Source organism: Hibiscus syriacus, unplaced genomic scaffold (assembly GCF_006381635.1).
Source record: "Hibiscus syriacus cultivar Baekdansim isolate YM2019G1 unplaced genomic scaffold, ASM638163v2 tig00110009_pilon, whole genome shotgun sequence".
Classification (NCBI taxonomy): domain Eukaryota; kingdom Viridiplantae; phylum Streptophyta; class Magnoliopsida; order Malvales; family Malvaceae; genus Hibiscus; species Hibiscus syriacus.
Window position 1 is genome coordinate 3,614,683 of NW_024062561.1, and position 16,112 is coordinate 3,630,794.

A 16,112-nucleotide genomic window follows, 5' to 3' on the forward strand; every position below is an offset into this window, starting at 1 on the left:
GCTTTCCTCTCTTTTGATCAAATCTTAACTTGATAATCATTCTGGAACGTGTTATTTCTTGATATCTATATAATCATACATTGATACATATCAGTATCCAATTGATATATTCTAATCTATCATTTCTTAGACCAAAAGAAAGGTATAATTCTATTTTTCCTTGAAGTGCATCGATGCATTCTACAGTGTATCGATGCATCCCTTAACATGTGCATTGATGCACTCCTTATACATCGATGCACTAATTGCATTCAATGATTCCTTTCTTAAGGGGTGCATCGATACACACTGAACAATTTCTGGAAATTTACCCTTGATGCATCGGTACATGATGAATGTGTACCGATGCACACTAACCCATAATTCCAATTTATGCCCGAGAATCAACACTTTTTAGCTTAAATACTTCATATATCATCCCCTTTCTTATTCATAACTTACATACTCATATTCAAACTCATTTCTATTCATTAATCACCTCTTTAACATCAAAATCCTATTCTTCATATGTAATTCAAGAATTACACTAAATTTTCAACATGTTTCAAATTCAATTCAATTTCTTCTAACTTCTTAATTAGACCCTTGACAAGTCAAATTCATCCTTAGAACCTCAAAACCCTTTTTATTATAAAAGTTCATTTATAAACTCTTAATAAAAATTCCTTTCTAATTCTCTCTTCTTGGTGTTTTAAACTTATATAAGCTTTCCTTAAGCTTATATAACCCCCAAAGACTAAAATACAACTTAAAAATTCAAGAAATCAACAGCTAAATCAAACTTACCTTTGCTCTTGGCTTCCACGTGAAGAAGAAGAAATGAGAAGAAAAGAACTCTAGAGAAATCTCTCCCTTTCCACGTGGTTCCCTTTTCTTATAAAGGAAGAATAAAAATCTTACTTGTCAATTGACCATTTTACCCTTTAATTCATTCCATAATTACTAAATATCCTTCATCATATATTTCCAATAAATCATTGAACTATTCAATTATCCTACTTTAATCACCAATTTCTGAAATTTTTCAATCTAGTCACTAACCTGATATTGGGGATGTTACAAATCTCCCATCCTTTTAAGAAAATCGTCCTCGAATTTTCACTGAACATATTAATAAGAACATATCTTCTAATGTTCTCATGTTACCTCCTTTACTTAATATTTCATTCCTTTAGTTCTTCAACTACCTTTTTTCCTTATATATTCATATACTGTCACTTATCATATAAATAGTAACTAGTAACTTTAATCCATTTATGTCTTTTCTCTCCTTCCATTATGCATTTTCCTTTGACCATTTTTGAAATTTCATATAATGTCACTAATCACGTAGACAGTAACATCCATTTTCATCACTTAACCTCATAAATCCATCTTTAATTATCTTATAACAATAAGCAACTCATTTTTCAACATCATTTGACCGAGAACACAACATTAGATCTTCTTTAAATATAAGTAACATACACTTTAAAGAATCTTTTCACATCACCTTGCACACTTTTCTTACTTCTATATCAAAATTGTCATCTACACTTCTATATAACCTTTATCATATATGATCCTTTAGCTCATCCCTTTCATTTCTTTATTCCATTATTCCTTTATTTATTCCTTATACCCAAATCATATCTTTCCTTTCATGTTCACATACTCTTGTCTTATAACCTATACTCATCTCTATGTACCAATCTTCATTGCATCCTCATAACTTTGATAACCCATTTACTTATATAGAACTTCATTCTTTATCATTTCCTATTCTTGTATTTCCCTTCCTTAAGGTTCCATGCAAATACTTATCTCCTTTTCTACATCATATCTATCTAATCATAATACACAACTATATTCAGATTGACATCATAATCAATTAACTCAACTTTATCTTTTCCTCCAATCCTATAACTTTATCACTTTTACTCTGACAACTAGTCAATAACATCTGTTCAATCTAGGGCACAAGCCCTAGTAAGTCAATCATATACATTCTTTCCAATCGAAATTATCTCAAAATTAGCTTATTTAACTTATCAATTTCACCTCTATTCTCATACATCCTGTAATTTTCCGATGCTCAAACTCAATATTCTGACTTACTTTGTCTTATAATCTGATCATCGATATACTCATTCTTAAACTCTTCTTTTCCATCCTCAACTTTACTCAAATATAAAAATCCTTACTTCCCTTTTCCTTTACTAAACCACATTACTATGATCCAAATATACAACTGTATGTAGATCCATTTCATATTTGGTTATCATATCCTGACAATATCTTATAATCTTATTATTCCAGTACATTTTATCACTTACTCTAGTTAGCCAACGCTAACTCTTTCCGTCTTAACTACAAACCCTTATGATATAAACACTCTTGCTTATACACAATGTTATCCCTTCGTTTCAAACTCATAAGATCTGACTTTATATATTTTATACGTTTGTCACTGATACACATATTCTTGAACTCTTCAACCAATTCTCATTGCATCATTTGATCTTTTAACACTCTTATGGTGACACTTGTTCACCATATTCTATCTTATCCACGAAATAATAAAACTACTTCATATCACTTTTCTGATTCAAAACAGTGAAAAACTTTCTATCATTATTCAGATATGATTTCAACTTTCTGAAATGAACCTTTAATCTTATAAGACACTTTCTGAGGTTTTCGCTCTTCATCTTGCCTGGCCAGGGAGGTGAATTGCTATCACCATCAGATTTGTCAGCTATCAATTCACTTCAACCATTTCTATAATAATTTCTATTATATCATACAAATCTTATTCTATTAACAAGACAATATACTCCTTACACTTATCAGATCAGAAATTATTGACTTTAAGTTGGCATGTACACATTTTAAATCTCATTTAACTTTAGTTTAAGCCTAGAATCAGCTAAATCTTGGCTTTGATACCATTAAATGTAACACCCCCAACCCGTATCTGACCCGGATCCAAGTCTGAGGTGTCACATTGACTTTTCAAAATATTTACATGTATAAAATAGCGAGTAATTTAACATTTTTATAACATATAACTTATTCAAAACGTTTACAGAACTATTCAGAGCTTATACACTATATTCTTTTGAGTACATGTCAATTAGAACATTATATATTAAAATACATATTATCCACCTCTCTTCTGATCTGACCTTCAGGAAGGAGAACTGACCTGTCTTGCTCCACATTGCTCTTTACTCTTCTTCTTGTTTCTGTAACCTACGTGTGAAACAATCACACGCTAAGTCTATGACTTAGTGAGGCAATAATCATATATTGTAAACTATAACTTGTAATCATGCATGAACAATTATTGATATCACATCATACCCAAACATATATCCATTCATATTTCTATTCTCTTATTTATATGATCCATTATGTTCATATCATATATCTTATAACATATACAATGATCACTAACACACATATATCATATCATATAATTCATATCAAAATAGATATATATATATATCACATACATTGTATTCAATGTTATCTCTTATTATCCCATGTACACATGTCACTAATTCTTTTTATCGTATAAACATATACTAAACATTTGTATACACAACATGGTACACATATATCAGTTCACAACCGAACACACATCGTATCATATCAATTGATTTTTTTACTCTCTTTAAAGTCTATGTATTAGCCCATTTATACTTTTGAGAACTTAAGGTATGTGAGTACATTGATGTTGTGCACCACTATGTTGTCACCACATCTCATATAAATGGCCCGAAGGACCTATCCAGAGGTCATAAAGAACCCCGACAACTGTCCATAAGTCCTGAAGAACCTAGGTAAACTGTCCATATATTCCTTAGAACATAGGTATAATGTCCATATGTCTCGAAAGACGTAGGTAATTCTGTCTATATGTTCCGTAGAACATAGGTAAACCCTCGACTCTTGGCATGCCAACTATACCCCTAGCTCTCATTTCACTTAACATGGGCATTATAATCATATCACTTCTCTTATGATAGCATGTTCCTTTTCTTATGTCACATACCATATGAATGTGTAAAACTCTATATCATTTCTCATTTGTTCATGTACTTATATCATATCAACACGTAATTCACTGTCACATATCATAACTTATGTCGCATAACTTGTATCACATATACACATTCATATCACATGTTCATATAAGCTCCTAACTTCTTTCACATTTACATATAATCATGTAGCTTCTTTTCACGTAGTTCATGTCACTTTTCATATCATTTATCACATATAACATGGCTTAATATATGTTTGTATTCTTTTTCACCTAATCACATCTACCTCTTCTCATATATCTCATACATAATCTCTATTATATATACATTCCTTCACTTATCTTATAGTTATGTATCATATTACATAATTTAACTTATATCGTATTATCATGTGTACATATATCATGCAAACTTAACATGTATCATATAAACATGTATTCACACCTGTCATTAACACATACAACAATCAATAACACACATGTAACATATCAACCATATGCTCATATTAATGAATTCATGTATTTTACTATAAGAAATAGACTTGTCACAAGTCTTATTTCCATTAAATATAATACACTATCTAAATTGCACTCACCTTGGCCTCACTAAGTTCCAATCCACTTTTATGTTTTCCTCTCTTTCGATCGAATCTTAACTTGATAATCGTTCTGGAACTTGTTCGTGCTCGATATCTATATAATCATACATTGATACATATCAGTATCCAATTGATATATTCTAATCTATCATTTCTTAGACCAAAAGAAAGGTATAATTATATTTTCCCTTGAAGTGCATCGATACATTCTACAGTGTATCGATGCATCCCTTAACATGTGCATCGATGCACTCCTTATGCATTGATGCACTAATTGCATTCGATGATTCCCTTTTTAAGGGGTGAATCGATGCACTTCATGTGCATCGATACACTCTAAACAATTTCTGGAAATTTACCCTTGATGTATCGGTACATGATGAATGTGTACCGATGCACACTAGCCCAGAATTCTAATTTATGCCCGAGAATCCACTTTTTTCAGCTTAAATACTTCATATATCATTCTCTTTCTTATTCTTAACTTACATACTCATATTCAAACTCGTTTTTATTCATTAATCACTTCTTTAACATCAAAATCTTATTCTCCATATGTAATTCAAGAATTACACTAAATTTTCAACATGTTCCAAATTCAATTCTATTTCTTCTAACTTCTTAATTAGACCCTTGACAAGTCAAATTCATCCTTAGAACTTCAAAAACCTTTTTATTATAAAAGTTCATTTATAAACTCTTAATAAAAATTCCTTTCTAATTCTCTCTTATTGGTGTTTTAAACTTATATAAGCTTTACTTAAGCTTATATAACCCCCAAAGACTCAAATCCAACTTAAAAATTCAAGAAATCAACAGCTAAATCAAACTTACCTTTGCTCTTGGCTTCCACGTGAAGAAGAAGAAATGAGAAGAAGAGAACTCTGGAGAAATCTCTCCCTTTCCACGTGGTTCCCTTTTCTTATAAAGGAATAATAAAAATCTTACTTGTCAATTGACCATTTTACCCTTTAATTCATTACATAATTATTAAATAACCTTCATCATATATTTCCAATAAATCATTGAACTATTAAATTATCCTACTTTAATTACCAATTTTTGAAAATTTTCAATCTAGTCACTAACCTGATATTGAGGATGTTACAAATCTCCTCTCTTTTTAAGAAAATTCGTCCTCAAATTTTCACTGAACATATTAATAAGAACATATCTTCTAATGTTCTCATGTTACCTCCTTTACTTAATTTTTCATTCCTTTAGTTCTTCGACTACCTTTTTCCCTTATATATTCATCTACTGTCACTTATCATATAAACAATAACTAGTAACTTTAATCCATTTCTGTCTTTTATCTCCTTCTATTATCCATTTTCCTTTGACCATTTTTGAAATTTCATATAATGTCACTAATCACGTAGACAGTAACATCCATTTTCATCACTTAACCTCATAAATCCATCTTTAATTATCTTATAACAATAACCAACTCGTTTTCCAACATCATTTGACCGAGAACACAACATTAGATCTTCTTTAAATATAATTAACATACACTTTAAAGAATCTTTTCACATCACCTTGCACACTTTTCTTACTTCTATATCAAAATTGTCATCTACACTTCCATATAACTTTTATCGTATATGATCCTTTAACTCATCCCTTTCATTTCTTTATTCCATTATTCCTTTATTTATTCCTTATACCCAAATCAAATTTTCCCTTTCATGTTCACATACTCTTGTCTTATAACCTATACTCATCTCTATGTACCAATCTTCATTGCATCCTCATAAGTTTGATAACCCATTTACTTATATAGAACTTCATTCTTTATCATTTCCTATTCTTGTATTTCCCTTCCTTAAGGTTCCATGCAAATACTTATCTCCTTTTCTACATCATATCTATCTGATCAGAATACACAACTATATTCAGATTGACATCATAATCAATTAACTCAACTTTATCTTTTCCTCCAATCTTATAACTCTATCACCTTTACTCTGACAACTAGTCAATAACATCTATTCAATCTAGGGCACAAGCCCTAGTCAACCAATCATATACATTCTTTTCAATCGAAATTATCTCAAAATTAGCTTATTTAACTTATCAATTTCACCTCTATTTTCATACATCCTGTAATTTCCGTTGCTCAAATTCATCATTCTGACTTTCTTTGTCTTATAATCTGATCATCGATATACTCATTCTTAAACTCTTCTTATCCATCCTCAGCTTTACTCAAATATACAAATCCTTACTTCCCTTTTCCTTTACTATACCACATTACTATGATCCAAATATACAACTGTATCTAGATCCATTTCATATTTGGTTATCATATCCTGACAATATCTTATAATCTTATAATTCCCGTACATTTTATCACGTACTCTGGTTAGCCAACGCTAACTCTTTCTGTCTTAACTGCAAACCCTTATCATTTAAACACTCTTGCTTATACACAATGATATCCCTTCGTTTCGAACTCATAAGCTCTGACTTTATACATTTTATATGCTTGTCACTGATACACTTATTCTTGAACTATTCTACCAATTCTCACTGCATCATTTGATCTTTTAACGCTCTTATGGTGACATTTGTTTACCATATTCTATCTTATCCACAAAATAATAAAACTACTTCATATCACTTTTCCGATTCAAAACAGTGAAATACTTTCTATCATTATTCAGATATGATTTCAACTTTCTGAAATCAACCTTTAATCTTATAAGACACTTTCTGAGGTTTCCGCTCTTCATCTTGCCTGGACAGGGAGGTGAATTGTTATCACCATCAGATTTGTCAACTATCGATTCACTTCAACCATTTCTATAATCAATTTCAACTATATCATACAAATCTTATTCTATTAACAAGACAATATACTCCTTACACTTATTAGATAAGAAATTATTGACTTTGAGTTGGCATGTACACATTTTAAATCTCATTTAACTTCGGTTTAAGCCTAGAATCGGCTAAACCTTGTCTCTGATACCATTAAATGTAAAACCCCCAACCCGTATCCGACCCAGATCCGAGTCCGAGGTGTCACATTGACTTTTCAAAACATTTACTTGTATAAAATAGCGAGTAATTTAACATTTTTATAACATATAACTTATTCAAAACGTATACAGAACTATTCATAGCTTATACACTATATTCTTTTGAGTACATGTCAACTAGAACTTTATATATTAAAATACATATTATCCACCTCTCTTCTGATCTGACCTTCGGTAAGGAGAACTGACATGTCTTGCTCCACATTGCTCTTTACTCTTCTTCTCGTTTCTGTAACCTACGTGTGAAACAATCACACGCTAAGTCTATGACTTAGTGAGGCAATAAACATATACTGTAAACTATAACTTGTAATCATGCATGAACAATTATTGATATCACATCATACCCAAACATATATCCATTCATATTTCTATTCTCTTGTTTATATGATCCATTATGTTCATATCATATATCTTACAACATATACAAGGATCACTAACACACGTATATCATATCATATAATTCATATCAAAACACATATATATATCACATACATTGTATTCAATGTTATCTCTTATTATCCCATGTACACATGTCACTAATTCTTTTTATCGTATAAACATATACTAAACATTTGTATACACATCATGGTACACATATATCAGTTCACAACCGAACACACATCGTATCATATCAATTAATTTATTTACTCTCTTTAAAGTCTATGTATTAGCCCATGTATACTTTTGAGAACTTAAGGTATATGAGTACATTGAGGTTTTGTACCACTATGTTGTCACCACAGCTCGTATAAATGTCCCGAAGGACCTATCCAGAGGTCATAAAGAACCCCGACAACTGTATATATGTCCCGAAGAACCTAGGTAAACTGTTCATATGTTCCTTAGAACATAGGTATACTGTCCATATGTCTCGAAAGACATAGATAATTATGTCCATATGTTCCGTAGAACATAGGTAAACCCTCGACTCTTGGCATGCCAACTATACCCCTAGCTCTCATATCACCTAACATGGGCATTATACTCATATCACTTCTCTTATGATCACATGTTCCTTTTCTTCTGTCACATACCATATGTATGTGTAAAACTCTATATCATTTCTCATTTGTTCATGTACTTATGTCATATCAACACGTAATTCACTGTCACATATCACGTAGCTTATGTCGCATAACTTGTATCACATATACACATTCATATCACATGTTTATATAAGCTCCTAACTTCTTTCACATTTACATATAATCATGTAGCTTCTTTTCACGTAGTTCATGTCACTTTTCATATCATTCATTTATCACATATAACATGGCTTAATATATGTTTGTATTCTTTTTCACCTAATCACATCTACCTCTTCTCATATATCTCATACATAATCTCTATCATATATACATTCCTTCACTTATCTTATAGTTATGTATCATATAATTTAACTTATATCGTATTATCATGTGTACATATATCATGGACACTTAACATGTATCATATAAACATATATTCACATCTGTCATTAACACATACAACAATCAATAACACACATGTAACATATCAACCATATGCTCATATTAATGAATTCATGTATTTTACTATAAGAAATAGACTTGTCACAAGTCTTATTTCCATTAAATATAATACACTATCTAATATGCACTTACCTTGGCCTCACTAAGTTCCAATCCACTTTTATGCTTTCCTCTCTTTCGATCGAATCTTAACTTGATAATCGTTCTGGAACTTGTTCGTCCTTGATATCTATATAATCATACATTGATACATATCAATATCCAATTGATATATTCTAATATATCATTTCTTAGACCAAAAGAAAGGTATAATTATATTTTCCCTTGAAGTGCATCGATGCATTCTACAGTGTATCGATGCATCCCTTAACATGTGCATCGATGCACTCCTTATGCATCGATGCACTAATTGCATTCGATGATTCCCTTTTTAAGGGGTGAATCGATGCACTTCCTGTGCATCGATACACTCTGAACAATTTCTGGAAATTTACCCTTGATGCATCGGTACATGATGAATGTGTACCGATGCACACTAGCCCAGAATTCCAATTTATGCCCGAGAATCCACTTTTTTCAGCTTAAATACTTCATATATCATCCCCTTTCTTATTCTTAACTTACATACTCATATTCAAACTCATTTTTATTCATTAATCACTTCTTTAACATCAAAATCCTATTCTCCATATGTAATTCAAGAATTACACTAAATTTTCAACATGTTCCAAATTCAATTCTATTTCTTCTAACTTCTTAATTAGACCCTTGACAAGTCAAATTCATCCTTAGAACTTCAAAAACCTTTTTATTATAAAAGTTCATTTATAAACTCTTAATAAAAATTCCTTTCTAATTCTATATTCTTGGTATTTTAAACTTATATAAGCTTTCCTTAAGCTTATATAACCCCCAAAGACTCAAATCCAACTTAAAAATTCAAGAAATCAACAGCTAAATCAAACTTACCTTTGCTCTTGGCTTCCACGTGAAGAAGAAGAAATGAGAAGAAGATAACTTTGAAGAAATCTCTCTCTTTCCACGTGGTTCCCTTTTCTTATAAAAGAAGAATAAAAATCTTACTTGTCAATTGACCATTTTACCCTTTAATTCATTCCATAATTACTAAATAGCCTTCATCATATATTTCCAATAAATCATTGAACTATTCAATTATCCTACTTTAATCACCAATTTCTGAAATTTTTCAATCTAGTCACTAACCCGATATTGAGGATGTTACAATGTGAACATGTGAATATATGTCTATGAGAAGACATAAGAACAAGATATAAGCCACGTGACAAGTGAATGTGAATCATATGAAAATGTTCTACGTGTAAGTGAAATAAGTGACTATATGAATATGTGAAATGACATAAATGATAATGCCCAGGTTATGTAATATGAGAGCTAGGGTATAGTTGGCATGCTAAGAGTCAAGGGTTACAGTGGTCCTACGGGACATAGTGGTCCTTCGGGACAATACAGTGGTCTTACGGAACACAGTGGTCCTACGGAACACAGTGGTCCTTCAGGACAAATTTCAGTGCCCCTATTGGGAATTTTACGAGCTGTGGTGACATCATTTGTGCACAACCTCAATGCACTCACATATCTTTACTTCTCACAAGTGTACCATGGGTTACTTAAAGAGACAACATAAATATAATATATATGATGCATATGTTTTTGGGGATATAAAATGTGTTATAAGAATTATATGATGTTATGTGTGTTTCTTTGTGAAATGATATATGTGTTATATGATATACAAGAATGTTAATACATGATAATGATAGAGTTCATGATAAAGATGTTTGTGTTGATAATGAGGGTATATGTACATGTATGTATTTGGTTATATGAAATGTTCTATGGTTTCTATTATATGTTTTTTATGTCTCACTAAGTCAACGACTTAGCGTGTGATTGTTTCACACGTAGGTACCAAGAAGAGGAAGAACGATAAAAGTTAAGCAAGACAGGTCAGTTCCTCCTTTCCAAAGATCATATCAGAAAAATATTGAATAATATGTATTTTGTAACATTGATGGTAGTTGGCATGTAAATAAAGGTTTGAATCTGATAAATATTCTAATCGGTTTTGTAAAATCATAAGATTGAGTTTTGTAATGTTTTAAACGTATATATGTAAATGGTAAATGTATAGTGATGAACGATTTAAATTTTATGAGTTTTTAATAAGTGGACGAAATTACTGTAGCAAGGGTATCAGTACACTGTAGCAGGTACCGATACCCTTGCAGCAATCTGGAAAAATTTTAGCATTCGGTACTGTTCATACTGTATAGTACTATTCATAAAACGTATATTTTCTTAAATTGGTTATAACAAACATAATTCAACAATATATTATCATATTTTCTTAATACAAGTCCAAGTGATATGTATTTTGTTAAGAATATTGTTTTAAAAAGTCAATGTGACATCTCGGACTCGTATCCGGGTCGGGTACAGGTTGGGGTGTTACCTGAACAAGGGATTAAATTGAGTTGTTGTTAAAATTAAATTGAACACATAAATAAAATAGATAACATTGAAGCCTCCTCGTACTCCATCAACTGTTGTGAGACGCCATCCTACCACATAAACAATGAAGTCTATTGTTCTGACTACAAAAGTTCATGACATCTTTTTATGTCCGTCACGTTCTACGTTCTACGTTCTACGTTCGTGGCACATATTCTCATTTATCGTTCGCTCGCAAAAATTTGTTCGTCAATTTACGACGGTGGAAGAGTAGGTTAATCAATAGGGGTTCTGATAATAGAAAGAGAGGATGGAAGTGGTTGATTCAACGACGACAAATGAAGTAAAAAAAGTGATTTAAAGAGTTTAAGATTTTTATTTTTATTTAGAGACTTTAGAAGTTAAAAAAATAAGGATTTTATAATTTTTAAATAAAAGAAATTAAGAATCAACAAGTCGGTCTTAAAATAGTAATATAATGAAACATTAGATACATACTTTAACAAAAAAAAACTTGAGACACCTAAATAAACAAAGAAATATAATTTGAACGATTATTTTTTAATTAACTCTTATTTTCACTATTTAAAATATAAAATATTTTATCTTTATATTATAAATAATAAATATTAATTATAAATTAATTAAAAAGTAAAATTTAATTTGATTCAAACAATTTTAATTTTTTAAACTTAAATCATAAATTATTAAATATTACTATTTTTTCAATTTTTTTATTTCTTCAATCAACCCTAGTTACATTATTTTATTTATTATTCCTAACTAGAGTAGAAACTAATGGTAATATATTTAGCAACGTGGCAAAACCTAGGACGACAAAAACATCCAATATTTCTTTTTCAAAGTGTCAAGTTACATGTCAACGCGGCAAATATACCTTGCTCTTCACTTTAAGAACTTGAAGAAAGACATGAAGAGTGCAACTTTGCACTTTGAATTTCATATACCCATTACAGCACTAGCCATGTTCCTTCTCAAGGTAATCACATCTCTTCTTCTTCATAATAATTATTGTTAAACATATCTTCTTCTTCTTTTCGTTTTTTCCGCTGCCTTTTTGGGATTATTCATTGTATTCATTGCTTTGTATTGACAGACTTGGAGGGCATCTGCATTTGGAGTTTATGGTTACTTGAATTTCACCAGAAATGGGTTCTTGTAAGTTAACTTGTTTCTTTTTGTGTAACGAAAATGTCTATTGTATACTAGGTAGTTTGTCTTTGCGTGGAATTTAGCTGATAGAGGGAGAAATTTATTATATATCAGTAAAAAAAATATGCTTAATTTTGCCCTTTCTGCTGATGTAAAAATGGGTTTCTCTTATAACATGATAATTGAATTTATAAGAACTGGGTTCTGAGTAATTATCTATGGCACTTGCACATTTACTCGATTTTATGAGCTTAGGTTTAAGTTTGTGTTTTTATCAGTGTATATATTCTCCACGTCTTGCCTAATATTAGCTTCTTAATATTGATAAGTAGAAGTCAAAACTCTTCTCACCAAAGATTAAGTACTAGGAAAAGATCTCTTGACATTACTGTGAGATGTTTGTAATATTTTCTTTGATGTCCAGGGAAAACTCCAAGAAATTCAAACCTGAAGATATGGAAATACGATTAGACGGGAAGAACTGCGTGGTCACAGGAGCAAATTCTGGCATTGGTTTTGCAACTGCTGAGGGTCTTGCATCACGGTGTTGATTGTTTTCTCACCTTTTCGGTTGTTTGGTTTATTCAATTGAAGGCTCAAAGGGATTGTGCATGAACATTCATTTTGTTTTCCTTTTTATTCATGTTATGTGATGTTGTTTACCCCAGTGGAGCAACTGTCTATATGGTGTGCCGTAACATGGAGAGGGGAGAAACTGCTCTTTCTAAAATTCAGTCTTCGACAGGCAATCCGAATCTTCATTTGGAAGTAATTATCATACATCCCTTGCTTATATCCTCTTTACCATGATGGACTTTGGAATTTTCTTAAATTAAGCCCTCACCTGTTTATAGCTTTATGGTTGATAATTGATATTGAAAAAGTTTCTTCAGTATATCAGTTTTAAAGTGCTTATTAAGTATAGCTTGCAGGTATGCGATATTTCGTCCATCAGCGAGATCAAGTCGTTTGCATCCAGATTCTCTTCAAAGGATGTTCCAGTTCATGTTCTTGTAAATGCTTATTACAAATTAAAGTTGTCTCCAGCAAATAGTAGTCGTTTGAAGACCAGAAATGGGATTACATCTTTTAAGTTTCAATTAGTTCCTTCCTTCAATATTTAGTTACATGCATATTTGTCTTTCTGAAGAGCTTTGAAAACTTTATATGGACAGGTATCATTTCCTGTTCCAATATATAATGAGAATGAGATACCATCCTTTGTACTATACCCTGCAATTCTGCTCAGCTATGGATGTATCATGTATAGCTGATGATTTTCTTTTTTATAATTTCGGTATGTTTTATTTCCTTAGGTCAACAATGCTGGATTGATGGAACACAAACGAGTCACGACATCTGAAGGGTGTGTTTGTGACTATATAACCAGAAACTTACTTATGTATAATGTGTTATATTCCTTTATTAAACTGAGGAAAAAGAACCCATCTTTCTTATTTTCCCTGTGCCTCCAGATTTGAGTTGAACTTTGCTGTGAATGTATTGGGTACTTATGCCATAACAGAATTAATGTTGCCTTTGCTGGAGAAAGCTTCACTTGATGCTCGTGTCATAATGGTTTCATCTGGTGGAATGTATTCTTCTCCCTTGACCAGTGATCTACAGGTATCTTTTTCCTTTCTTATCTCCACCCATTCCTAAACCCCTTGCTATTGCCTTAGTCAAATTAATGGACGTTTACAAGGTCTCCTTTCATCATATATAACTGCAGTTTAGCAATGGAAAATTTGATGGGGTAGAACAATACGCTAGAAACAAGCGAGTTCAGGTCAGCTAAGTTGATAGCTTTTCAACTGCTAGAATTATTAGAAAGCTATTTCTTTTTTGTTGATTAACATTTTGCATATTATATAAGATTTGGTAATATATCACCAGTTAATCAACCAAATTAATGATTTATTTAACTTTAGATTAGGATATTGACTGCTTGCAAGATCAGCATTCCAACTTATCCAAGTTTTGCATCAACCTTATGATAGAGAACTCAAATCATGACATTCATTGAAGCTTTTTCCTCCTACACCTCATCCATGGGGCGTGAGCAGAGTAATATAGAAGAAAGCCGATATGGAACCTGTTCTGTAAATTTCATAATACATGTTCATGATTATCTTTCAAAATTAACCTCTTCTTATCTCACACGTAACCGAGCTTTGTTTTTTTTTTGTGTGTTTAACTTCCCAAACTTGGCAGTTCCCATTGAAGGAATGTCTAAGCCTTGTTGCTGTTGTTTCTTAGGTAGCACAAACTGAAAAGTGGGCTGAGATGTACAAGAACAAAGGAATAGATTTTTACTCGATGCATCCAGGTTGGGCCGAGACACCTGGAGTAGCTACAAGTTTACCTGATTTTAACAAATGGTGAGTGGTTTCCTCTTTCGAGCAGGAAATCTTAAAGTTCTACTCATCTTTCTCCAATACATGAAAATGATTCCTTTTGTAATCGCATTGCAGGTTGTCGGGAAAGCTCAGAACTAGTGGAGAAGGTGCAGACACAGTTATATGGTTGGCGTTGCAGCCTAAAGAGAAGCTGGTATCTGGTGGTTTCTACTTTGATAGAGCAGAAGCACCAAAACACTTGAACTTTGCAGGTACAAGCCAGTCTCATGGAAAAATAGACTCCATTTTCGATACTCTTCGTTCCATGTTAGTCTCGCATGATTCGAAAAAATAGCTCCCAAAGTGACACTGAATGGTAATCGAGGAATCTGCTTTGCTGTCGATTGCTTCTGCATTATAGTGTTAAACTTGTGCTATTTTAGGATGCATAAGCAGCTTTATGTTATAATACTTTTCAATATGTACCTTGGTTTTGAATGGGCCATCCATCTCAATAGCATTTTGCTAGAGGAATCTTTAAAATATACAAATTTGTTTCACAACAATACTCAATCTTCATTTTTGGGTCTTAGTACAGAAGATTTTCTTAACTAAAAAATTCCCTAAAAACTTTACTTGAAATGCAAGCAAAGCTGATAAAGTACATTATTTAGGTTTTTGCATACTATAGATATGAACTAATGTGTTTCATGAGCTTCATCTATATAAGTATTGAATATCATATATATATATATATATATATATATATATATATATATATATATGAGTTAGAATCCACTTACATTTAGTGTAAAACTTTTAGTTTCACCTTTTTAAGATCATTGGATGTGGAAAAAACCAAAGACTTAGATTAACTCATTTTTTCCCACTGAATATCTTCTCATTTCCTATAGTTAATCTCAACCTTTGATTTCTTT

General features: G+C 31.5%; 1 protein-coding gene across 2 annotated transcripts; it reads left to right on the forward strand.

Moving 5' to 3' along the window:
- Nucleotides 1-12,543: 12,543 nt before the first annotated feature.
- On the forward strand, nucleotides 12,544-15,576 carry LOC120212293 (dehydrogenase/reductase SDR family member 12). Of its 2 annotated transcripts, XM_039210655.1 has the most exons (10): nucleotides 12,545-12,662; nucleotides 12,780-12,841; nucleotides 13,260-13,379; nucleotides 13,504-13,603; nucleotides 13,768-13,848; nucleotides 14,152-14,201; nucleotides 14,311-14,461; nucleotides 14,568-14,624; nucleotides 15,095-15,216; nucleotides 15,310-15,576. In XM_039210655.1, exons 1-10 carry the CDS (start codon nucleotides 12,594-12,596, stop codon nucleotides 15,527-15,529), a joined length of 1,032 nt encoding a protein of 343 aa, XP_039066586.1. In that variant the 5' UTR covers nucleotides 12,545-12,593; the 3' UTR covers nucleotides 15,530-15,576. The 2 variants fall into 2 exon arrangements, with proteins under 2 accessions (XP_039066587.1, XP_039066586.1); XM_039210656.1 differs by lacking the exon at nucleotides 13,768-13,848 and having other exon boundaries at nucleotides 12,544-12,662.
- The last annotated feature ends 536 nt before the right edge of the window (nucleotides 15,577-16,112 follow it).